This window comes from Trichechus manatus, unplaced genomic scaffold (genome assembly GCF_000243295.1).
Source record: "Trichechus manatus latirostris isolate Lorelei unplaced genomic scaffold, TriManLat1.0 scaffold00016, whole genome shotgun sequence".
Taxonomy (NCBI): domain Eukaryota; kingdom Metazoa; phylum Chordata; class Mammalia; order Sirenia; family Trichechidae; genus Trichechus; species Trichechus manatus.
In genome coordinates, this window is record NW_004443952.1 from 8,046,202 (window position 1) to 8,072,190 (window position 25,989).

The 25,989-nt window shown below is 52.3% G+C and overlaps 1 protein-coding gene across 7 annotated transcripts in view; it reads right to left on the reverse strand.

The window, feature by feature from the left end:
- RGS3 (regulator of G protein signaling 3) overlaps positions 1 to 25,989 on the reverse strand; it is a 96,701-nt gene that overhangs the window by 11,279 nt on the left and 59,433 nt on the right. For 2 of the 7 annotated variants that reach the window (XM_004372137.1, XM_023727363.1), the window contains one exon: positions 3,016 to 3,984. The exons of 1 other annotated variant lie outside the window; for it this stretch is intronic. In XM_004372137.1, coding sequence (XP_004372194.1) covers positions 3,016 to 3,984 — 969 coding nt within the window. Of the gene's footprint in view, positions 1 to 3,015; positions 3,985 to 5,275; positions 6,388 to 6,414; positions 6,489 to 21,312; positions 21,528 to 25,989 lie in introns of those variants that run through there. 4 more of the 7 variants (XM_023727360.1, XM_023727362.1, XM_023727361.1 and 1 more) reach the window with 4 other exon arrangements.

Consider the following 25,989-nt stretch of genomic DNA (forward strand, 5'->3'; position numbering starts at 1 on the left):
AGACTTCCCTCCTTTCCTCTTCTCTCCTGGGCACTGCCTGGGAACAGTGGCCTGTCAGCATCAGCTGACCCTCCAAGAAAGCCAGTCCCAGCCAGGGAACCTCTGCCTCTCCCTTCTGCCAGCACTCCTTCCCTGCTCCTTCTCCTCACCCTCATGAGATGCAGGGTCTGAGGCAGAGGCAGAAGAGGCCGTCATCTGGCCCCATTCTTACTTGCTGTGTGGCCTGGAGCAATCATTTCTAGGCCTCAGCCTCCCCACTTGTAAGACAAGTACAACAAGTCTCACCTTGCAGCAATGGTGTGAAGGTTAGGAAAGAGGTCTTGACACACTTTGCGAATGTTGTGATAGCTGTTACTACTGTTGCTACTACTACTCCCCACTCACTCCTCACCACGATTATCATTTAAGGAGCACTCACCAGGTGCTGCATACCAGGCACTGCCCTAAACGCGTTATCTGAATCAAGCTATTTAATCTTCCCAGCAACCCTATGAAGCAGGTATTATGACCATACCCATTTCATCAATGAGGAAACTGAGGCTCAGAGAGGGGCAGGGGCTTGCCCAAGGCCCACCAACAGTGAGGGATGGAGCTAGACCAGAGTGCTTGTCCAGTCCAGGCCTCACTTCCCCTTGACAAGTGTGGACTTCTTACTGAAGCCAGCTGGCTAGAAGGAGTAGGATGTGAATGATAATGGAGGACTTGGGCCTGTTAAGCGGAAATCACATGGAAAGGTGGCTACTTCAGGGCTGGGGGCCTCTGAGGTCTCTGCAGCTTAGTCACTCGAGCCAAGGAAAGAAAGCAACAGGCCAAAAGAGGGTAGGGGAGGAGAGGATGCCAGTGAGGACCTTGGACACCCAAAGGAGGAAGCAAGACAGCAGCCAGCTGATCGAGGTCTGCTGGACTCTCAGGCGGAAGTGTCCGTCCCAAAATAGCAGCTGAGATCAACTGAGCAGGAACTAGAAGCATATGCACGAATGTGTGTGAATTTATCTGTGTACAAATATTTGTACTGGGACAAGGGGAGGACAAAACTTGGAAGGGTTTGGTGGAAAGAATCAGAATTGGGAGGCTCAAGGCAAGTGGTAGGCCCTGGGGCCTCAGCCACCCTCCAGAGAGAAGTGGCCAGGCCTGGCCTGAGACAGCCTGAGGCCTCACTTCAGATGAGCCCTCTCCTGTAGCCGCTGCATCAAGAAATAGTCTAAGGTAATGATATCCAAACTTTAGGGAGCATCAGAATTCCTGGAGAGCTTGCTTAAAATGCAGGGTCTAAAGGAGAGCTGGTGGTGCAGTGGTTATAGCACACGGCTGACAACCGAAAGGTCAGTGGTCTGAACCCATCAGCCGCTCCACAGGAGGAAGACGTGGCAGTCAGCTTCCATAAAGATTTAGTCTTGGAAACCCTATGGGGCAGTTCTATTCTGTCCTGTAGGGTCATTATGGGTCAGAATCAACAACAGTGGATTTGGTGTTTTAGGTTTGGGCACCACCCCTGGAAATTCTGAATCTAGAGGTCTGGCGTTGGGGCCCAAGAATATGGGGCACACCAAAGTTTGAGAACCACTGGCCTTCAGGATGCAGTCCCAATTCCTGGGCCTAAAGTTCAAGGTCCTTTTCTGGAGGGCCCCAGGTTGCCCTTCCAGCCTGATCAGATTTCCTCTCAAGTGCCAAGTCTGCCTTATTGCTTGCTAGTGGCCAAGAAGCTAAGAAAACTTCCTTAGGTCATGTCCCAGATCAGTAGGAAAGTGTGCTGGAATCCATTAGTGATGTCTGCCATGGGTTCAGAGCAAGAAGTGGCAGCATGAGTGCCATGTGTTTGACATCCTCGCCCTTTAGGAATCCCCTGCTCTAACCAGACTGGCTTCTACAGACAGTTTTGTCCAGGTCATTTCCTCTTTCACAGAATGTCCGCCTCATCCTCTTGTTGTGATTTGAAGCCTGTTCAACATCCACGGCCAAGCTTAGAGGCTCTTTCTTCAGATGCCTTCCCTGATGGCCCTAGGCCCCAGAGATGCTCCTCTCTGAGCTCCAAGATCTCTGAGGATCAGCTGCTCTCCACGGGCACTGCCACCCCTCCACACACCTAGCCTCCTAACTGTTCTCAGCACAGTGCCTTGCACTAGCTGTTAGCGCTTTAAGAGAAGAAATGGGTACCAGCATTCTCACCGGGCATGCACTAATGTCCTCAGGCACCAGGTGCTTCCAATTCAACCTCAAACTCTCTGAGCCGTTAGTGCTATTAACCCTTACTTTTCAGAGAAGGAAACTAAGGCTCAGTGACTCACCCAAGGCCACACAGTAGGTGAGGAACAGAGCCTGGACTCAAGCTGGCTGGTGGGCTTACAGAGCCTGGCACACAGCAGGACATCAATAAACACTTACTCATCTATTTAAAAATATTTGCAAGAGGCAAATAGCATGTCAGTTAAGAGCTGCAGCCCTGGCACCAGATTCTAATTTGGGTTCAGTCATTTACAAACTGTGTAACCTGGGGCAAGTTAAATAACCTCTCTGTGCCTCAGAGTCCTCATCTGTAAAATGAGGATAATAACAATAGTATCTACTTCATAGGGCTGTTGTGAGAATTAATGAATTAATGTAAATTGCTTAGAATAGTGCCAGCACAGAGTAAACTAGGTGTTGTTATCGATGTTGTGCTTGTTGTTGGCTGAAGGATTTCTAGTCTGGCTAGCTGTATTTCTCCAGCTGCTGTCTCTGACCTTTTAGATCCAAATGCCCAGTGTCCTGGGCTAGGCCACACCTGCTCTACTTTCTGTGGGGATCATGACGGAGCTGTAAGAACACAGCATGTGGAGTCATAAGGTCATGGGTTTAAGTCCAGGCTCTGCCTTTTTGCTCCCTCCAAGCCTCAGTTTTCTCCTCTGTCAAATGGGGAGAAGGTTCCTTTGGAGGCCTAGAAGAGAGCAGGGATGGGGAGGCGTGACCTCTGGTTCCTTGCAGCCCCGGCGTCTGCCTCACCTATCCCCTTCCTCCCCCCATTCATGGCTTTCTTACCTTCCTATGTCCTGTGAAAAACAGAGAGAGGTGGTGCACGGAGCCGCCATTGCGGCCCAGTTCCTTCTTGAGAGCGCAGGGTGAAGGTATGGCCCAGGTGGGTGTGGCACCCTCACTGTCAGAGCAGTGCAAAGTGGTGTCGGAGGCGAAGCAGGGCCCTCGGGCCTCCTGCAGCAGACTGCCCTCGCTGTGTGTCCGGCGCCGCAGGGAGTTCTGCACACACAGTGAGAAGCCTGCCTCGGCGCCCTGGCCCGTCTCAATCATACTGCTGCGCTTGGCCTCACTGCGCTCTCCGTAGTTGTCATCGCTCGTGTCCTCGTCCTCATCTTCCTCGCCCTCATCTCCTTCATCCCCCTCTTCAGCCTCCTCCTCATTTCCTGAGCTACCCCCCTCTGCCCCTGCCTTCTGGCTGTAGGCACTATCCAGCCGGACCTCAGGGATCACAAAGGTGGGCCTGGAGGCCACAGGTGGGCCCCCAGTGGCTGCTGGGGGTTCCCCAGAGCCCGTGGTCTCCTTAGCAAGAGCCTCTGCTGGCAAGGAGCTCTGGCTGGGAGGCAGATCTTGACAGGGTGGAAGGTCCTGGGCAGGGGGTTCCTGGATAGCAGGGAGGTCTTGGCTGAGTGGAGGATCCTGGCTGGCAGACGGTTCTTGGTTAGCAGGAAGGTCCTGGCAGGGTGGGGGGTTTGGGCCTGCAGGGGTATCCCGGTATGGTGGGGAGTCCTTGCTTGGTGGGGGTGCTTGGCCTGGAGGAAGTTCCTTGCAGGAAGGTGAGTCTTTGCTGGTCAGTGATTCTTGGCCAGGAGAGGTTTCCTGGCCGGAAGAGGAGTCCTTGTTGGGTGGAAGGTCTTGTCTTGGAGGAGGCTCCTGGCCAGGAAAGGGGTCCTTGCTGGCTGAGGGATCTTCGGCACCTGGCCCCTTCCCTTCATCCAAGGGCATCTCCCTTTTCTCATCTGCCTCTGTCTCAAACATCTGGGCAAGAAAAAGAAAACAAAAGTTCAGAAAAAGGGGTTGAGATATGCCATACACTCTGCCCAAGCCAGTGTCACATTGGCTGAAACACAGACAGTTACCTGAACTCCACACCCCTTGTCCCATAGTCTGAGGGCCAGGAGTGCCAGATGAAAACCTGAAAGCCCCTTTGGCTTGGCTGTCTAAGAGATCTCACCCTTCTGCTCCATCAAAAACATGGTTAGTCATGTGGGAGAGAAAGGGAAGAGACAACTACCATATATCCAGCTCCTACTGTGTGCCAGGAACCTTGCCAACTTAAAATCCCCCTCCTACATAATCCTCCCAACGGCCCTATACGGAAAGTATCATCGTCCCCATTTTACAGAAAAGGAAACAGAGGTGAAGTCACCTCTATGAGCAAAGGAGAAGCCAGGCAGTCTCTGCCTTTATAACCCAGAACCACGCCAAGCCCCCAAACCGGAACGGTACCAGGTGGCAGAATCTTGAACTTAGCCTAAGACTGCGTACTACCTCAACCAATGTTTAAAAAAAAAAAAAAAAATTCTAACGAGTCTTTCAAACAAGAATTTGCTCTGTATGTTGTGTTTAAGTTTGTTCATTTTGTTTTTTTTTAAATTAGTGAACTGGAATAAAAACAGAACTTTAAGATACTGCCCTCACCTGGACTAGACAGATGTCACAGACAGGGGTCCTCACCAAGGGACCATCCACCCAGTGATTTTTAAACTGTTTGGAGGGACCATAGAGATTCCACAAAACGCAAAGCATTTCCTGCCTTGCATGCTCCACTACCGCTACCCGAGGAACCCTCAGGGTTTTCGCTGGGTTCCTACAGTAGATTTCATTTGGAATGGAAAAAGCAGTTCCCGTGATGAAAGTCTGAACACAGCTATTTCACAGGAAGAGTGGGGCTCAGAAAAGGTCAGGAGTGCCCACGGCGTCGTAGCCAGACTGGGAAGCAGCACTCAGTCCTGGGGCTGGGACCTCTCATCACACTCAAGGGCTAGAGCTAGAACCAGTTAGAGCCCAGGTTTTGTCCTTCAAGAGGCCATGGCCACCTAAAACTGATGGAGGAGACAGACCCCACACATACTGGGGATGTACAGATGATTGGGAATGCAGGGACGTGTACACACACCCACAAACACGCACACATCCACACACACACATTGGTGGAGAATTTCAGGGTGCAAGTACTCCCAAAACATAGACTAAGAACTCTTGCTATAGAGAACATTAATATCCACTTGACAGATGAGAAAACTGAGCCCAAAGAGCAGTAACTTACCTACTATTGCACAGCTGCCCAGAGACTGAAAGGCTATGCCAAAAGCTGTTCTTCCCTGAGAAGTCGTTTAAGCCCTGGGGAGTCTGTCTGTGATAACGAAGCTCTAACCACAGGGGTAAGTGACCCAGCTGTGACTGCACAGCTGTGGCTGCAGGGCCCTGTGCACACGTGTCAGGGGCCGCGGTGGCATCTGGAAGCATCAGAGCAGGTGTGAAAGCCAGTGTGGGTTAGAGCGGCTTCCTGGGAGCGTGAAAGTGAAAGGCAGGGTGGGCTGAGAGCGGAGGGGATGGCTGAGCAAGGGCGGGGAAGCCTCGTGAAACTGTAAGATGATCTGGCCAGACTGAGAGAGGGCACCCCTGGTTCTCGTTCCCAGGCACAGCCAGGTGCCCACTGGCCCCATGGGCTTCCTGCCAACCCCTAGGAGATGACTCCACCCAGGGACCCCTGGGACCTCATAACCTCAGATCCTGAGACACCAGCCAGCCCAAATCCCCGTTGTACAGACAGGGAGGCTGAGGCCCACAGACAGGCAGGAACCAACCTCAAATCACATAGTGGGGCCAGGCAGAGCCAGTCACCAAACCCTCTTGCCTCAAGGTCTCCACCTATTAAATGGAGATAACCATTATAGAATATGCTATAGAAAATATAAAACTCTTAAAGGGGATGATGGTGGTGGTGGAAGTCGTGGTGATGAAAAACACTCGGATCTAGAGGGAAATTCTGAGGTCAGGGACTTCTCCCATAGACCCCCAGTAGCAGAGCAAACTCTGACAAACACCCAGAATCAAAGTTGGCGATCGTGATGCCAGGCCTCCAACCCTCATCAGCCTGTTCCCAGGTGGACAGAGAGAAGCCCGACTGAACAGACAGGAAGACTGAGGCTCAGCTAGGACTTGCCCAAAGCCACCCTGCACAAATTGGGCTAGGCTCGGGTGAGAGCCCCAGCCTCTGGCTCCTGGTTCTTACCAAGCCCAGCTTCTGTTCTCAGTCCCCATGGGCCGCGCAGCGCCCTGCCCATCACTCCGCCCTCCAGAGAGCATTCTCCATCAAGAAAAACAAACTGCCCCACAGCTAGGTCCCTGGTGCCCATTTGCATCACCCACCCCCACAGCCAGACCCCCACACCACAACCCCACCTGCCTCTGAGGGTCCACAGGAAAGGATGAGGGAGAAGCAGCAACCAGTTAGTTGCCTTCAGGGCCTGGCTTCTAGTGGCCCTGAGAAGGCAGCAGGCCTGCATTTCCCCTTTCCTGGGTGGTGGGGGTGGAGCCCAGGTCTGTCAAAGTGACTGACGGCAAGCCCGCCCACCCCTCAGGGAAAGTGCAACAACAGACCCAAAACCAGAAATGCAAGTCAGCCTGCCTCTGCTAACCCTGCCCCAAACCGAGCCCAAACCAAACAAAGCCAGGAGGGGAAGTGCCGCTTTGGCAGGGGTGCCGGCCCCAGAGAGCCCCGCCCCAGGCAGGCGGCTGAGAAGCCATCCAGGGCTGAAGGGACCTCAGAGTGCCCAGCAGTATGTGCTCAGAGGCCCGAGTCAGACTTTGATTTGGGTACCAACGGTGGCACTTTCTAGCTGTGCAACTGTGGTCAAGCCTCTCAATCTCTTGGAGCCTCTGTTTCCTCATCTGGATCAGAAGCCCAGCGATGCTGTCCTCACAGGACTATCGTTAGTGCTCCTCACAGTGGCTGGCTCAGGAAAAGCATTTGATAAAACGGTGGCTATTATTAGTTTAAAAAGGAGCCCTGGTGGTGCAGTGGTTAAAATGCTCGGCTGCTAGCCAAAAGGTCAGTGGTTAGCACCCACCAGCCACTCCACAGGAGAAAGATGTGGCAGTGCTCCTGTAAAGATTTATAGCCTTGGAAACCTAGGGGGGCAGTTCTACCCTGTCCTTACAGGGTCACTACGACGGCAATGGGTGGTGGATAATTAGTTTGAGGAGCCCTGGTGTCGCAAACGGTTAAGCACTCGGCTGCTACCTGAAAGGCTGGTGAGTCGAACCCATCCAGCAGCTCCACGGAAGAAAGACCTGGTGATCTACTTCTGTGAAGATTACAACCAAGAAAACCCTATGGGGCAGTTCTACGCTGTCACATGGGGTCACTACGAGTTGGAATCTACTCGACAGCACCTAACAACGACATTATTAGTTCAGTCTTATTTTAGAGATGGTGAAACTGAGGCCCTAGAGGTTAAGGAAATTACCTAAGGACACCCAAGAAATCAGAGGCTGATGCAGGATTAGAACTCATGTCTCCTGTCCAAGGGTCTCTCCCAGCTCACTCAAACTCTTACGTGCAAGTGTTTTAGGCCCTCTGGGTGCAGGCTACAAGCACAGCCTGAGGCCCCTCATCTGGGCCCATCCCACACTGAGCAGAAGCTCCACAAACAATGACCCAAGCTCATTGGTTCTCTCCTGTGCTCCCAGGCAGGGTTTGTGTCAGCAGCGACTGCGGGCAGGTTTGGTCAGGCCAGTGTTTAGGGGTCAGGGTGGGCGCTCTGGAGCAAATATAGGAACCCTAAGGAATTCGCGATGGGGGACAAGTGCAGGAGGAAACAGAGGTAGGAGAGGAGATGAAGAAGAGGACTGTGTCACAGAATGAATGTCAGACATGGGATTGTCCCCCGAGCAACAGAATGATACACACACAGCCATGCTACATTAAAAACTGCTCTGGGCAGCATGAGCAGGACACAGTGCGGGTGAGTAGAAGACTGGGACATGCATGCATGCATTCATTCATGCATTCATTTATTCTCCAGGCACTGCATTAGGAACTGGGGAACAGCAGAGAACAGGTCAGACACAATCCCTGCCCTCAGCTGAGCAGAAAAAATAGAGGTTAGACAACTGGTCTTAATGAGCACAGTGAGTGCGCTGATTGAGAAGTGCACGCGGCTGTGGGCACCCAGGTCATGACGGGTTGGGGTAACAAGAACCCAGCCAGGGTGGCCCAGAGAGTCCAGCCTGCTCATCTGGGTCCTTGTCCAGAGCACTGGACACTGCTGCCCTCCCTCCTGATGAGGATCTGTATCTCTCCCATCCATCACTTCTTTGGTTTGGCTAGACTAGAGTTAATTCCGCCCATGTCTTGCTTGCTAGAAAGAAGCACACAGGAAATGAACCAGGCCACCTAAATAGAGTCACTGTTTAGGATTTAATCAAATCCCCTCTCAAATCCAATCCAGGGCGTGGAACAGGCTGGGGAAAGGAGGGAGGTATGACACTCAGAGCTCCTGCTCACACCAGCTATGGATCCTGGGCCCCAGACCCCGCCTGCTGTTGGGGGTGGAGGTGGTAGTGGACTGCTGGAAGTGACTTGTCCAATGTCACAAAGCTACTAAATGTGGAGCCAGGATTCAAACCTCAGAGTAAACCTGCAGCTCACACTCTGAATGATTCATCACACCCACCACGGATGCCGGGCTCAGTATCTGCCCTCAAAAACCACTTCCTGTACTGGTGTTGGGGGGTGCGTTGTATATCCCCTATCTTGGAGTGACCCTTATGCAACTAGGATTTTATGGAAAGACCTGGGCTGGAACCCCCACTTGGTCATTTGCTAGCTATGCGATCCCAGACTATCACGTCTCCAGGCCTGAGTTGCTCTGCCATGAAATGGGTGATGACGTCTCCTGCCCCCTGTTCCAGAGAGCTAAGGGGGGTCCAAGTCTGAGGAAGGACAGGAAAGTGCTCTGTGAACTGGAAAATCATTAGAGAAAGGGAAACGCTGCCCAGCATTTGACCTCCAGGCCTGGCTTTGGAAATGACGTTGCTCCTTCAAGTCTGGCACTCCCTGGATCCCTGTCCAGCTCCCCAGCTTCCGGGTCCCTGGCGCAAGGCTGACTTCTAGGAACCTCAGCTGCTCAGGCCGACACGTAGCCTCTCCAGCCCAGCCTCAGTACAGCTCCTCTAGGCCTGGCTTCTTGATACCCAGAAGCTAGAGCCACCACCACCGCTGCCTGTGCCACCAGTTCAGGGACTCTCCAGGCCTGAGAGGTGAGGGTTGTGGCTACTCTCCTCTGCTCCTGCCACAACTTGACAGGTTTGCAAAGTCCAGGAGGACACAGGCAGTACCTTACAGGGCTAAGAGCTCTTGATAGAGATTCCTCACTTCACACTTACTGGCTGGGTGACCTTGGGCTTTACCTCTCTGTGCCTCAGTTTCCTCAGCCATAAATTATGATTAACACTACGTCCTCACAGTGTCGTTGGAGTGAATGAGCTAATGCTGGCACATGTAAGCACTTAGTACACAGCAGTCGTGGTCACTGCAGCACTGCTTGGCTTCGACATCCCCTCCCTGGATTTCCTCCAACCCCTCCGAAGCCCCCTTCTCAGCCGTCATGGGCCTCTTAGCCGTGTTCATCAGAATGTGTTCCAGGCCCCCTGTAGTCCTACTCCTACACACTCCCTTGTGCTCTTATCCGCTCCCAAGGCCACAATCACCATCTGGCCACTGTCGACTCCCAAGTCTACACTGCCAGCCCAGACTTCTCTTCTGAGTCTAGACCATATAAGCAAGGATTCACCACATCCCCATGGAACAGTGCTGCACCCAAACACTGTTCTAGGCTCTGTGGGTGCAAAAGGGAGTGAGAAAGACACAGTCCCTGTCCCCGTGGAATTTACAGGTTAGTGGGGAAGGACCCACTAGCATTAACCAAGTCATCACCCACAAAAGCGTAAACACCAACTGTGACCCATAAAGTGAAGGAAAACTATGAGGAAGTGTTATGGGAGAGAATAAAGGGGAGTGTCAGGAAAGGCCACCTTGGGGAAGGACACTGAGACAGAAATCTGATCAGCGGACAGGGAAAGGCTCACGAGGTGAAGACACAGCAGATGCAAAGGGCCCGAGCTAGGAAAGGGCTTACACAACGGTGGAAAGGAGAGGACACCTGTGTGGCTGGAGCTGGGCAGGGAGACAAAGAGGCCACCTGACCTCCTTCTCATGTCCCACAGATGTCCCCAACTCAACATACCCCAAACTGAATGTATTGTCTACCCCCCAAGTCCATTCCTCTTCTCGGGTTCTCTGTGTCAATGATGCTATCACCAGCCACTCAAACCAGAGACCTGGGTGTCATTTTCTCTTCCTTTTCCTTCACTACCACTCCCAACAGCCAGTCACCAAGTCCTGCTGATCATTCCTCATAAAATCTCAAGGAGCTTTCCACTCTCTCCATCCTCACTACCACCACCCCACTCCAGACCAGCATCCTCCCTTCCTGGGAGGATGCTGACCTCCCAGTGGCAGTCCAGACCCCTCTAATCCATTCTCTGCCCTATGACAATAAGGGTCTTCTAAATGCAAATCTGACCTTGTCACTCCTCTGCTTAAAACCTTGACACGGCTCCCCAGTACCTTCTGGATAAAGTCCAAACACTTTAGCCCTGGAAGATGCTGGGCTATGCCTCTCCCTCTAGCCTCACCTCTCACCACTCCCCATCTCAAGTGTTTAATGATGAATGAATGAATGAGCAATCCAATGAACTTCAACGGACTCAAGGGACCATGTGGACCCTTACCACTCAAAGTGTAGTCTGTGAACCAGCAGCAGCAGTACCTGAGAGTTTGTATAAAATACAGAATCTTAGACCCCAATCCAAACCTATTGCATCAGATTCTACATTTTAACAAAATCCCAGGTGGTTCATTTACACATTAAAGTTCGAAAAGCACTGATCTAGACTATTGGTTCTCAGAGAGATACACTTTAGAATCACCTGTGGAACATTTTAAAAATACCTACATCTGAGAACCAATCCCTACTGGACCTACTTGTTTATTTTCTCTACAATTAGGACCTGGGCATCTTGACTTTTTCCTGACTCTCCAGATAATTCTGGGGAGCACCGTCAATTTACAGACAAGATGACTGAGGTACAGAGAAGGGAGGTGATATGCCCAAGGTCACCCAATAGAATCTGGACTGGAATCCAGATCAGAACCTAGACCAGGACTAGGTCCAACACACACAGCTCACTCTATTATGAGAAGCCAACTCAGAAGAGGCATCCCCTTTTCTAGGATGAGGAGATGGCAAGGCAGCTAGAGTCAGCTACCTATTTATGCTTCCTATAAATCAAGGCCCAATTGTAGGAGGAGATGGGGGAAGGAGGAAGAATGTGACTTCAGGTTAAAACTTCTCTGTCCCCAAAGGATCCCACAGCTACTTGTAGGTCTATTAGGGGCTCAGGGGGGCAACACACCACAGCAAGGAGATACCCAGTCTATTGAAAGCAATACTGAGGCACAGAGGAGGGAAAGGAGCACTTCTCAGTTCAGAAAATTTCAAGACAAAGTTAGCACTCAGAGAAGAGAACTCCCTGAGGAGTGAGATGAGAGGAGTCTGCTCTTAGAAACCTTCCCCACTCTTGACACTGCCACCTGGCTAAGCCAGAAGGAAGTGCCTTCAGGCCTGGCCTTTGGTGCTGGATCCTCCCGCCACCCACTTAGATGCCCAGAGGACCAAAGAAGCTTCCCACCGGCAGGGGGTGGGCACTCCTGAGGTCTGTTGCCAGTCCTGGGCTCCACCATCACCACCTTGCTGTGACGTCCTGGCCAAGCCCCTTCTTCTCTCAGTGTCTCAGACACTACTGCTTCAGTGTTGGGGGTGGACTTGCAGTCTCGGCCCCCAACCTCACAGCCCCAAAGGCTCCTTCTACGCCCCCAGCTCTCAGCTCATCTGACAGGTATGAGACTTGAAAGCAGAGGGTTTTCCCATCCTCTTCCTGTCCCAATGGCAACTGATGCTTCTGTCAGAAGGAGGGCCCCAGGGCCCCCGGGCCTCTCCTGCCCACTCCTGAGTGATCTGCTCAAGAACCAGTTCACCTGGGGGCTCCACCACCGCTCCCTTCCCACCTGACACCCTCCTCCTCTGCCTGTTCCAAGTGCCCGTGTGTGTGTGTGTGGGTGTGGGTGTGGGTGCGCGCGCGCGCGCGCGCATGTGTGCTCATATGTGTGTGCTTGCCGTCTCATCTCCCTAATATCTCTACCTCCTCAAGTCTACTTCCTGCCCATCCCCCTAAGTCTCAGTTAAATCCTCCCTTGGAGGCCCTGACTGGAGGGCTCTTTGCTCCCCTGCCAACCCCGGGCGGGCCCCTGCTTCAGCTCATCAGAATTGTGTCCCTGGCTTACTCACCCTTCCAGAGTTACTCAGCAAATACCTACAGAGCTCCAGCCATGTGCCAGCGCCTGTGCTGGGCACTGAAGCCAAACAGCGGCAAGGCACATTCTCTGCCCTGAAGGCGCTCAGTCTAGTGGGGAGAGCCCGATTAAAGGGCCCATGTCAATCCTCCCTCCCACCACCACTACCCCAGGGAAGTACAGCAGGCCATGGAAGCACAGAGGCAGCAGGAAAGACTGGGACGGCTCTTGAGAGTTGACAATGACAAAGCTGAGACCTCAAGAATTAATGGGGGGTACGGATAAGAGTGACTATTCCAGGTGAGGCCAGAAACAGCATGGAACATTCGAGGGAGTGCAGGTGGTTCCATGGGACAGGGGTTCAAATATGTTAAAGAATCTGGACTTTACCCTGAGAGCAATGTTTACCTTAGCGCTGTAGAAATAGGGAAGGTGGAGCTAGAGATGGTGGAAACAGAGATAATATGAAAAGTGGGGGGTGGGCAGAGTGATAGACCAATAACTGAGCATCTATATAGATACATCAGGCATGCAACAGTTGCTTTATGTGTACTCTCTCACTTATGACAACCTATGAGGTCAGTATCATTGACCCCTTTTTGCAAATAATGAAACTGGACTCAGAGAGGTTAAGTGAGTTGTGCAAGATCGCAAAATAAGTAAGTGAAGGAGTCGTAATTGAAACCATGGTCTGCTACTGCCAAAGCCCTGCTCTTTCTACTATCCTGTGATCTCCTTTCCTGCCTTCCTCACTCCCTTCCTTCCAAAGACACCCATTGAGTACCTGCCTTGGCTGGGCACTGAGCTAGGCATTGGAGATACAGGGCTGAGCAACGCCACACGCAGAGCCCCTGCTCTTAGCCCAAACAGGTGGAGATTGGGGGGAATGGGGCGTCTGGCTTACTGGTGGGGCTAACATAGGAGAGAGGTGGTGCAGAATTCCATACACCTGGTGACCCTCCCAAATCATCTCCCTCCCAGGGACAACTTCACGGCTGGGGAGAGCCGGAGGCACGTGGCTTCTCTCTTATGTTCTACACTAGTTTGACCAAACAAAAAAGTTCTACAATGCCAGAAAGACTCCTGGGAAGGGCACAAACAGCGCTGTGCTCATAATACCAGGTCTGGTGTTGAATTCCACTTCCTAGGCATGTGACTTTGAGCCAGTCACTTCACATTTCTGAGCCTTCTCTCACAGGGCCACTAGGGCCTGGCACGCAGTCATGCCCAACTCAGGGCAATGCTGTCCTCTCCTTGTCTTCCTCTCCGGGGTGTGGGGGAGGGGCGTGCAAGCGACCAATCCAGGGACCAACCCTGAAACTAAGGCTTAACTCCACGGGCTAGCTCAGACAACAGGGAGCACTTTAAGAGTCCGGGGTGGTAGTACACTATACCTGCATTCCCCTGCACTGCACCACAGGGGAAGCCTGTTGATGAAGAGCTGGGGTCTGGAGACAGACAAATCTAGGTTCAAATCCTGGCTCTGCCACCTCTTAGCTCAGTGTCTTTGGACAGGCTACCTCAATTCGCTCATCTGTAAAACGGTGTAAATACTGAGTACCTACATCACAGCACTGTTGGGAGATAGTCCATGTAAAGAGCTTAGCACAGTGCCTGGCACACAGCAGGTGCTCAATAAACATTTGCAGTTCCTGTAATTATTATTCTCATTATCATCATCAACACCATCAGCCCCTCTCCTACATTGACTCTCGACCAGGCACTCAACATGCTCTAACCCTACGACAGCCTAGGATGAGGGTACAATTACCTGCATACTTCAGGGGAGGCCCACACCAAAGGCCCTGGAGGCTGGGGAGGTAGACAGAGTCTGCACTCATCCTCCTCCTGGGCTGGATCAGTCTGGCTCACTGTGTGGCCACAGCCAAGTCACTCCCTTCTCTGGGCCTCACTCTCCCAGGAGGGGTCTGTGCAGCTCTGAATCTCAGCCAGCCTGGAGGGGTCAGAGTCCAGGGTCCAAGGCACGGCCAGGTTTTCTAGTGGGTATACCAAGGACATGAGAAGCAGAAAGGCTCCCCTTTCCAGAGATATCCCCGCCTGGCCTGCCGGCCCCAGCCAAAACCAAAAACCAAACCCGTTGCCGTCGAGTCGATTCTGACTCATTGCGACCCTACAGAACAGAGTAGAACTGCCCCATAGGGTTTCCGAGGCTGTAATCTTTACGTAGGCACACTGCCACTCTTTCTCCCACAGAGCAGCTAGTGGGTTCAAACTGCCAACCTCTTGGTTAGCAGCCGAGTGCTTTAACCACTGCATCACTAGGGCTCCTTTCTGCCTGCCCCAGTTCCTAAAATCCCTCCTCCTTCAGGGCCTGCGGTGCTGTGGGCACAGGGGGCAGGGCAGCAAAGAGGAGGCTCTTCCACTCAAGGACACGAGCAGACGTCTGGTCGCTGAACTCAGCTGCAACCCTGAGGCTGAACCTCTCTCTGCAAGGCTCCTGCCTCCATCGCTGCCTCCCAGAAGCAGATGCTCTTTCTCTGCTGAAGGGTGATGTCAAGGCTGGGTTTACAGTCATCATCCTGTCATTCATCCTCTTGTCATTCTCTTGTCATGGGACTTTCTTCCACCACCCTCAGCACTGCACAAATCTGACTACATTCCTCTCCTGTTCAAAACCCCTCCATCCCTTGGGGTTAAAGTCCCAGCTCCTTACCCTGCGTGTTCTGCCCTTGCCAATCTCTCCACCACACACTTTTCTCCTCTTTTGCCCCTCAGCCAGCCTGAACTATTTGTAGTTCCCCAATTACACTCTACTTCTGAGCACCTCTAAACCTATGTTCACACTGTACTGCCTGCCTAGAATACTCTCCCCTCCCTGCCCACCTGGAGAACCTCTGCTCATCGCTCAAGACTCAACTCACCCACACCCTTATGGCCCCTTATTTCAGGCAAGGCGACACTTCACTACAATGGGAAAAGGATGGTCTATTTAGTCAATGGTGCTACATCAACTGGATATCCACCTGGAGAAAACGGGCCTCAACCTCTACATCATATGATGCATAAAAATCAATTTCAAGTAAATTTGAGATTTAAATATGAAACATAAAACAATAAAGCTTCTAGAAAGTAACGTAGGAAAATATATCCATAACCTTGCAGTAGGCAAACAAACAGGACTCAAAAAGCTCTCTCTATAAAGAAAAACATTGACAAATTGGACTTCATTAAAACTAACAACTTCCGTTCTCCAAAAAATAGCCTTTAAAGAGTGAAAAGACAAGCCACAGAGTGGGAGGAGATATTTGCAATGCGTCTATTCACCAATGAACACATATGCAGAATATTATTTACACTCCCACAAATCAATAAGAAACAGACGATCCAATAGAAAAATAGGGAAAAGAACTGAATAGGCACTTTACAAAAGAGGATATCCCAATGGCCAATAAACATATGAAAAGGTGTTCAGCCTCATGAGTCATCAAGGAAACGTAAATTAAAACCGCAATTAGATATCACAATATCTAACACCAATAATGTTGGTGAGGACATGGAGCAACAATTAGAAGGGGGGTGTATTGGCATAGCACTTTGGAAAATTATATGATGGCATCTATTAAAGTCAATCATATACAACTCTATGACCCAGAAATTTCAAACACTAGGTATTTACCCAACAGAAAAGCACACATATGTGCATCAAAAGACAGGTACAAGAATGCTCATAGCAGCACTACTCATTATAGCCTTGAACTGGAAACAACTCAACAGTCCATCAACAGTAGAATGGATAAATGTCGTATATTCACACTATGGAATACCATACAGCAATGAGAATAAACAAAATAAAACTTCACACAATGTTATTGATGTATCTCACCATCGAAGTGCGGATTAAAAGAAGTCAGCATAAAAGCATACATACTACTCAATGATTCCATTTACAGAAAGTTCAAAAACAGGCAATACCAATCAATAATAGAAGTCAGGACAGTGGTTATCTTTGAGGTGGTGGTGACGGCAAGGTGGGTACAAGAGGGGTTTCTGGGGTCCTGGAAATGTTCTATTTCTTGATCTGAGTGGTGGAACATGGGCGTGTTCATTTTACGAAAATTTATCAGCTGTATACTTACAATCTTTCTGTAAGTATGTTTATACTTCAAATTAAAAGTTTATTTAAAAAACAAGCAAAAACCTTCACCCAGTGTCTCCTTCTCTGCTCCTTAGGCTGGGACAGTGGCTTCTTGCCCCTTGTACATATCTCTGATAAAATATTCCAACTGTTTCCCAGCAAAAAGCTACCACACCACCTCCCATTTACTGAATGCCTACTTTGTGTCAGATCCTGTGCCAAGCACCTCATCTACACCATCTCATTTAGAAACAGCCATAAGGTGCTCGTAGTACTCCCACTACTAGCACGAATCAATGTCGATACATATCCAGCAACTCTAACTGCTTTGAGTGTATTATCTCATTTAACCCTAGAAGGCTGGACCATTACCTGAGGAAACGGAGGCATGGAGAGATTCAGTATCTTGCCCAAGGTCACACAGCTATAAAGCTGTAGAGTCTGCCCTCAAGTTCAGAGTCCACATTCCCACACATTATATGGCCTCCCCTAGGATAAGGAGCAATATTTGGCTGGATTCACAAAAGTGATTTCTATGGCTAGGCAAGAATCATGCCCACACCTCAGGGGGATGGATAGACTGGGATAGAGACCAGCTCCTTGATGGACAAGTGTCTCTAGGCAGCCAGGTTCAGCCTCACTCCCTGAGGCTCCCAGGCTGAGTCAGATGCTTCCTTAGGGCTCTCACAGCCCCCTGTACCTCCCCATCAAAGCCCTGTTGTGACTGTCTGTCACATGCCCATCCCTGGCACTAGATTAAAGATAGGGCTCTGCACCTCACTTGTTCGTGTTGTTGTTAGGTGCCATTGAGTTGATTTCAACCCATAGCAATCACACGTGACAGAGTAGAACTGCCCCACAGGGTTTTCTTGGCCGTAATCTTTACAGAAGCAGATCGCCAGGTCTTTCTCCCGTGGAAACGCTGGGTGGGTTCAAACTGCCAACCCTTTTGGTTGGCAGCCTAGCACTTAACCGTTTGCACCACCAGGGCTCCTTTCTACACCTCTAATAGCTGCCAAAATGCATGGCACATAATAGGTATTTAACACATGTAAAAGGAAGAAAAGAAGAAAGGGAAGGGAGGCAGAAAGGACAAGTACAGAGTCACTGTTCGATTAAATGAGAACTCTATTAATGGAGGTCTGAGCAGTGAAGGTTCCAGTCTCCTGCTGGACATCAGTTACGACACTTAAGACTTGAGAGTTGGCACAGCCATGCCACTTTCCATTCCGTAGTCCCTCCTCTAGCTGCCTCCAGCCTTCTCCAACATTGCTGCCAGCCATTTGGCCCCCAGAGGTTCTGCCCAGCCCTTTCTCTGCCTCTCCTCATGACCTCCTATCACCACCCTGTTCAGAGAGCCCGAGGTTCTGCTGTTAGCCAAAGGCTAACTCCACCAGGAGGTAACTGAGGACTCCACAGAGAGCCCTGGCTATGCGGAAAGAAGCATGCCCAGTTCCAAATAACTTACCGCACCTCCCCTTTCTAAGTTGGGAGCTGCTAACAGTTCTTGGCAGCCTGGGAGTCACAGTGCCAGGTGCAAGCAGCCTGGCCTGTGGTGGGCAGGGAGAGCCCTGGTCCCTCTGGAGCAGAGGGCACATCTGGCAGCTGTCCATACATCTGGATGACCCAAGCCCATTGCCAGAAAGAAAGGGGTATCCTGGGACTCTCCCTCACCTCTGTGTGGGAGGCTCTGCTCTCCCAGGTGGCTCATGGCTCTAGCACCGGCCCCCCTCCCCAGGATGCCTGGGTGCAGCTGGTTATGCACGGGAAGGCGGCTCCCTGGGGCTGAGCCTGGCTGGCCTGCTGTGAGCGGCTCCAGCCTCCCCAGGCCTAGCAGGCTGAGCCATAAGCAGCCTTGTTTATCCCTGGGAGGAATGATGGCTTTCCCTGAGCAATGACATCTTGGAAACGGCCTGGCTCCATAAACAACAGCAAACCTCTCAGCCTCAGCCTAGGCTCCTGCTTGCATGAGAAGGCTTCTAACCAGAAGCGCCTGAGTAACGGGTTGGGGGCTCCTTCCTCAGTGAGCCAGCCCGTGGCCTTGACCTAGAACCCAGTAAGTGAAGAGGGTCTGCAGGCGATGCCACACGTCAGAGACTCAGACAGCTAGACGGGGTCTGGCAATACCTAGTCCAGTCCCTGGTTGCTCTTAAGGGGGAACTGAGTCAGAGAAAGAGGTTTACTTCTCTGAGATCATTCAGTGACCTAGGACTGGAACATGTCTTAGTCTCTAGCCTGCTGGCTAAGGGCTTTCTCTTAGCTTTTACACTGCTTTTACAGAGAGGGCAGGGCTCTAGCTTGTAAGCCCTGGACCCCCAAGGGTCCCAGAAAGGAACGTGTCATGAGGGAGTCTGAAAAAGAGGGATCACCACAATGAAGCCCAGGTACCCTGAGCCGTTCCGTTACTGTGGTGGAGACCCTGGACTAGGGATCCAGAGACATGGGTTCTTGTCCCTGCTTTGCTGTTGAGTCACATGTGCCTTCGGGCAAGTCCTTCCTCTCCTGCCTCAATCCCCTATCTGTCCAGAAGGCAAATGGACTCAGCCATCTCCAGGGCCTTGGGAGACCAAATGGGAAGCAGTTCTGAGAGCCACCAGGGGCCCAGTTAGACATGAGCACTCCCTCCTCAGTTGTGCCTCTTCTGGGGGAGCCAAAAAGATCACTATCTGAGAACCTCCCCCTCCAATATACCTTCCAGGTGGGCACCATCAAAAGGGGGCCAAAAACGCTGGGCTCCAAGCCCCTTAATCTGCGCAACAGGCTATGAACGTTGCGTTTGAACCAGGCAGGGCTGCCCCCTCCACCCTCTGTGGCCCAGGCCATTGTGTGGACACCTCCCAGTCCAGCATGACACGTGAGTGGGCTCTCCCCAGGGCTTCAGTCAGGCGAAGCCAATACTCCTTCTGCCTCACGTCCTGTCAAATCCCACTCCCCAACCCCTTGGCCGAATGGAAGCAACCCTGCCATGCAGAGACTAGGGTCTCCCTCAAAGGGACTCCTCACCAGGCCCTCTGGTCAGCAGTGCCCACTTTGTGCTAGGCACAGAGCTAGGAGGTGGGCAGAAAGAGCTTACTTGGACATCAATGCTTGTCCTCAAAGAGACCACTCCCTAGCCAGGGCAATTCAACATACCTCTCCTATCAGGCCCCAGGCCAGGCACTTGAAGCCAAGGGATGAAAAGGCCCAGATCCTGCGTAAATAGGCACCATAAGTGCCACCACCAATGGACAGATTCCAACTTGGTATCAGCTTCACTCTGGAAGAATTAAGACTGGGAGAGAAGAGATAGGATTTCCAGGCAGAGGGAACAGCATATGCAAAGGCAAGAAAGCTGGGAAGTGCAGTGGGTTCATTGATACCAAGGACCTCTAATCAGAAGCCTCATAGAAGTGGCTCAAAGCCCTGGAGACTTCCCAACAAGGGCTCACTAACCTCAGCTGTCTCCATACTCACAATCCCCTGCCCCTTTTTCAGATGCCAGGATGGGCCTGGAGAAAACCCTGCTTGGAACTTGGCCCCCTGCAGGGCCCACCCTGGGCTAAGCCATGCCATGTGCTAGGGCTAGGGAAGAGGGAGGTACCCCTTGGCTGGGTGCAGGGGACTCAACGGGCCTTGGTGGAAACTTTCACTATGGGCACAGTGCTCTGGCTGGAATCCCTAGGGCGTCAGTGGGGCAGGCTCTGGAGTTCCTTCCAGGAGGAGATTTACCCCCTCCAGCCATTGCAAAAGGGGAGCCAGGTAGCACTCAGCCACCATACCTCAGGGTAGCGGGATGTGAAAGTTTGCGAGAGTCCATGAGGGCCCTGGTGGCCCTGCACCAAGCTAGACAACACAAGCCAGACTAGGACTGCCAGATTCAGAGTAGAATTACTTAGGTCAGGTCAGGGTAATATCTCTCCTTGAGTCCTGTCCTCGCTGGTCCAGGGGGCAGAATCCTCCTTCCTGGTTCTGGCTGAGCCACAAACCTGTTATGTGAACTTGGACAAGGCCCTCCTCTCTCTAAGTCCTGGGTCTTCCTCCAGCCCTGAGGTCCTAGGGCTCGAGGGTTCTTCCTGGAGACCACAGAACAAGAGAAGGGATGTGGAGCCTTCAAATAAAGAAAAGAAATGGCTCCTGTCAGCTCACAGTGGCTGGTGCTGTGGGGTCAGCAGGTCCCTAACCATCCACCCTCTTCCTTACAGGGCTCAGCTGGAGCCAAGAGAGCAGGTGCAAAACCTTCCCAAAGGGGTGTGAGCTCAGAGGCAGAGCACTCCACTTCTGCGCTTCCAACAGACATTTCAGCAGAAGTCTCAGGAGCTGAGGCAACACCCTGAGACCTGCCCCCAAGACCACCTCCTTCCCTGCCAGTGGAACTAGGCAAGAGCCGCCAGCCCCCATGCCTGGTGCCTGGCTAGCATCCCTGACACAATCCCCCCCACCGCTCATTGAGCACCCCTTCCCCATGCAGTTGTCCCGACTTCTCAGTCACCAAACATTCTGTGTCTCTCTCAAAAAGAAAAGCCCGGTTGGTCAGCCTAGAAGTGGGCAGCAGTAAAGAGTGGAAGGTCTGCAGGACCCCCAGTGCCTGAGACAGACAGACAGACACACAAACACACAGACACACACACACACACACACACACATACACACAAAGCTATCTCACAGCAGAACACAAATGGTTTGATTGCAACATGCCTATCAATGGCTGCCCTGGGGAAGAAACAATAGAAACAGGGGCACAAGGTGGCTTGGACAAGAGCCCCGCTCCCACCACACACACACACACCGCTGTCACCAAGTCACCTACCCAGTACACTCCGTCAGGGAGCCGGGTGACTCGTGGCTTGTTCTCCTGCCAGCCTGCCTGCCCAGGTCTCCACCCGGCTCCTCCCGTAGGCAGGCGGGCAGGCGAGCAGGCAGCCGTGGCTGTGGCAGCTCCTGGCGGCCGTGTCAAGAGCCTGCCTTTCCCAGACAGAGCTCCTTTGTGTCAGCAGAGCTATTTACGGACTTACCCAAGTTCCCCAAGGGAGCCCTACCTGCTGGGAAAAGCAGAACCAAATGACCAGGTTCCACCTCCCACGACTAGGTAGCGTTTTCAAAACCCTTGCATCACCCGTCCCTCTTCCTCTTTCTCCTCCTCCTCTTTATCCTCCTCCTCCTCCTCCTCCACCTCCTCCAGCACCCTTCCCAAACACACACCCTGTCCAGCCGGCTGCAGCCACTCTGGAGAGAGGCTGGGTTTCTTTCTTCCATCAAAAAGAAAACTCTGTGATTTCCCAAACCACTTTCATCTGGGAAGGAGTCTGGGATGTCTTGAGGAAGAGAGTCCTCGGCCAGCCAGTCCTCCAGCTCCCAAGGGGCCAGCCGGCTCCTCAGTTACCCGCTCGCATGCTCACAAACAGGGGCCGCCCGCCCTGGGTCTCCTGTGGCCCGTCCCAGGGGCCCAAGCTGGCCCCCAAGGTGCTGCTCCGGAGGGCAAGTCATCCATCTCTCACGGCAGCACCCCAGCTCTGAGCCCACGAGTCTGCTCCACCCCAAGCTTATTGGAAGGGCTGCCCAGCCAGGGCAGTGCAAAGCCACTGGCTGCCGCTCCCTGGAAGGACGGAGCCAATCACCAAGGCTCCCCTGTCACACCCCTACCCCGACACTGCTCTCATCCCAGTGGGTGGCTGCAATTTAACCCAGGGTCCTGCAGCCAACACACACTGACTCTGAGAATGGGACCGCCCTCCCTCGGGGTGGGGGAGCCGCTGCCTCAGTCACCTCCCAGCAGCACCATCCAGGGCAGCCGGACGCACATTTATTTATTTAGCACTTTTGTGTGCCAAACTCTAGAGAACCCGGGATGGACATAGAGCTTAGTGCTTCCTCCCCCCAGTATGAAGGCTGACAGGGGCACATTACAACGGCCCAAGAGTTATGGCCTCAAGTGAAAAAGACATCCCTAAAAGAAGGGTAGGACAGTGGAAAGAGACAGGTCTGGGAGGAGAGGGTTCCAGCTCAAGCACTGGCTGGCTGGGTATCACTGAGCAAGTGCTTGCCCCTCTCTGAACCTTGGATCCTCATCTGTAAAATGGGACTGACAACCTTTGGAGGAGGGATTAATAGAGGATTCAATAAGCTGGCTCTTGGCTATCCTTTCGTGGGCACTAACTCTGTGTCAGGCACTGTGCTGAGAGCCTTACCTGCATAAACTCATTTTATCCTCACCACCATCTTGTGAGCCAGCGACTATTATTACCCTATTTACAAATGGGGAATCCAAGGTACAGAAGGGCAGAGGAAGTTGCCCACAGCCACACCGCGCCCACTCTTAACCTCCGCACAGCCCCAGCACTGCAGGAAGACGCTTTGCCAACTCAAAGCTGTTCTCCGGCACTGCGGTTGTGGTTGCTGTTGTTTGCTGTCTGATGTCGTCAAACGCACCATGGGCTGTGCCTGGGGCCCGGGTTTGGGGGTGCCCATCCCACGGCCTGCTCCAGCCCCAGCCCCAGCACCCCCACTTTCTGAATGGCAGGTACCCTGGGATGTAGGCATAGAAAAAATGAGGCAGAAGGAGCCCCCATCCTCCCTTTCCCCAACCCTGCCTCGGGTACCCTGGGCTGGAATGCTGTCTCTCAGCCTCTTACTTCCTATATTAATGTCAATGTGTCTCCTTGTCTCTCTATTTCTGAATGTCTGTCTCTGCCTGTCTCCTTGCCCTTGTCTATCTCTGACTCTATTCCCGTCTCTCTCACACATACAAGCACATGCATGCACACTGGCATAAGAAAACATCCTTATCAGGGTCACCCCAGAATAGCCCTCAGCTGAGCCGGTCACTGACAAACTCCAACAAATGCTTGGCCTTGTTCCTGGGGCAGAGCCAAGACTGTCCTTGCAGGGCCCAGATGGGAAGGATGTCATTCTGTAGGCTCCTGGGAAGCAGAGCCTGCCCCTGCCTGGGAAACCAAGGAGGTGGTGCCAGGAGATGGCCAGTGTCCATGGGGCTGGCCAATTCCCAGTGGGACTGACTGGTTCCTGGGATGGACTTTCTGGTGCTTGGGACAAGCTTTCTTAGGGTAGAGAGCCTAAATATAGGGTTCCTCGACATGAGAGGAGCCCTTGAGCTTCAGCTGGGTCTTCACCTTCTTTCGAACCACAAATAGTTCTGGAGCACCAACGGTGTACCCGGCACTGTACTATGTACTAGGGATGTGATGGAAAACAAGACAGACCAGGGTCCTGCACTCACGAGCCTGACAGTCAGAGAGAGAAGCAGATGTCAACCACACAGTAAGACCAGTGAGTCCATAATTAGACACTGTGCTATGACAGAGTGGCCCTGCCAACCCAGGGTGCTGGGTCCAGAACAGGTTCAGAATCCATTCATCAATGCTATGGGCACAAAGATAATGAGGAAAGGGGATAGCAGCTCAGTGTCCTGAGGCCCAAGAGCCTGCCAGGCCAGGCTAGAAGACTGGCTGGTGCCTGGGGGAGCCCTGGGGCCGCCAATGCCTTCCACCTCCTTGCTCTCCAGAGCCCCAGACGTGAATCAGCAGGGCAGGTGGACCCTCCCAGAAGGGCCTAAGCCTGGGGCATGAGCGGAGTCACCAATAGCCAGGCTACCTACACGGGGAGGGCCCTAGGAGAACTTCATTCCAATTCCCCACTTACAGCCAGTGAAACTGAGGCCCAGAGAGGGAAAGCGGCCTTCCCAAGGAAACAGAACAAATGTATGGCAGGTCTGGGACCAGGGATTCCTAATTCCCAGTCCAGTGCGCCTTCTACTGCATCCCAGTGCTTTTCAGACTTGCATAAATAACAGCACTGTTCAGTAAAGGGGAACTGGGATCTAGGGAGCAGTGAGATATAGGTGGTCCACAGGCCATATGGGGTCAGCACCTGGGCACTCAGGCCCTGGGCCCCATTTATTGGTCCACATATTTCATTTAACAAACCCTTATTTGACACTTACTATGTGTCAGCACTGTTTGAAGAACTTCCCAATTACCAATTCATAGAATCTTTATAAAAATCCTATCAGATATGATTTGTAATATCCCCATTTTATGGATGGGTAAACAGAGGAACAGATAAATTATGAAACCTGCCCAAAGGCACACACTAGCAAGTGCAGAGCTAAGGAAAAAGCCTAGTCTGCTTTCCACTGAACAAGGTGGCCCAAGAAATAGATAAGCCCACTAGTTAGACTGAGAAGCCAGCTGGCCGTGCAGCCCAGCCACACAGGCAAACTTCCCCACTATTCAGACTAGCTTCAGTGGCTCCCAGGGCTGGGACCAGTGAGGGTGGGCAGGAAGCTAGTGTGTAATGCACTTCCCATTTTTGGAGGGTAATACCCCCCAGACAGAGACCAACGTTCCAGAAGCTCCCTAGAGAGATATAGCAGCAGATAGAGGACTCAGGGACAGGCCGCTCCTCTGCAGCCCTACCACAGTGAGGCTTCCATTGTCTTCACTCGCGATCTGCACCACATTAAGTCCAGTACACCTGGGTCTGTGCTCCCAAGACCCCACCATGAGCCCTGCCCAGAGAGGAATCCACTCCCTTCCCCACGCAGACTCCACCTAGGCAAAGCAAAGCCATGGGCAGTGCCTCCCCAAAGGAAGAAGGTAACTGCCAATGGCTATTTAGTGAGCTTCCCCATCTTGGGGATCCAAAGTCCACTGGGATTTTGTTTGGGGTGGAGAGGAAGGTGCTACTGCTATGGCAGGAGACCTGGGCCAAAGCCATGGGGAGGAGTGGTCCCAGGAATTCCAGAGCATATGACAGACTAAGACCACCCCTTACCAACAGCTGCTCAGGCTTTCACTACCCCAGACACCCCAAGCCTGTGTGGGGTGCACACTGGCCTCACCTCTACAGGGCCCCAACCTGGTACAAAAAAGGGTGATGACCCTGGCCTGCCCTTTGAAACTCTATGGAAGTGCCCAGTCCAGCCCAAGCTTTGAATCTGCGTGCCAGCTTAGAACGTTTTAGGCTTTTACTCACTGAGTCTTACAGCCCTAGTTTAGGGACCTACAGACTCCATGCAAAAAGGCCTTCCCCACCCAAGAGTCAGCCAAGAAGCATTTATTTATCATTTCGATAACTACTGAGGCCCTACCTACTCTGTGCAGGAGACTGTGCTGGAACGAAGGATGTAAACATGACAGAGAAGCAGCCTGCTGCAAGCAGGGACCTTCTTGCCATGTTCTGGCCTCTACGACCCTAACACCAGGGCAGAGGACACACTCTTCCCACTGCTTGCATGGACCTCACTCTACCTGGTGGCACCAGCCTTGTTCCTCAAGCACATACTACAAGTGGTGGGATGAGGCAGGACAGAGCAGGTATCCTCAGGTTCAAGTTCATAGGGAGTCTGGCTTGTAGCCTGTGGGACCCAGGGCAAGTTCCTTCACATTCCTGGCCTCAAAAATGAGCCTGAGGTGTGGAAGTGGTGTCCAGTGGCCCCAGTCCCATTCTTTCCCTTCAGTGGTTGGTT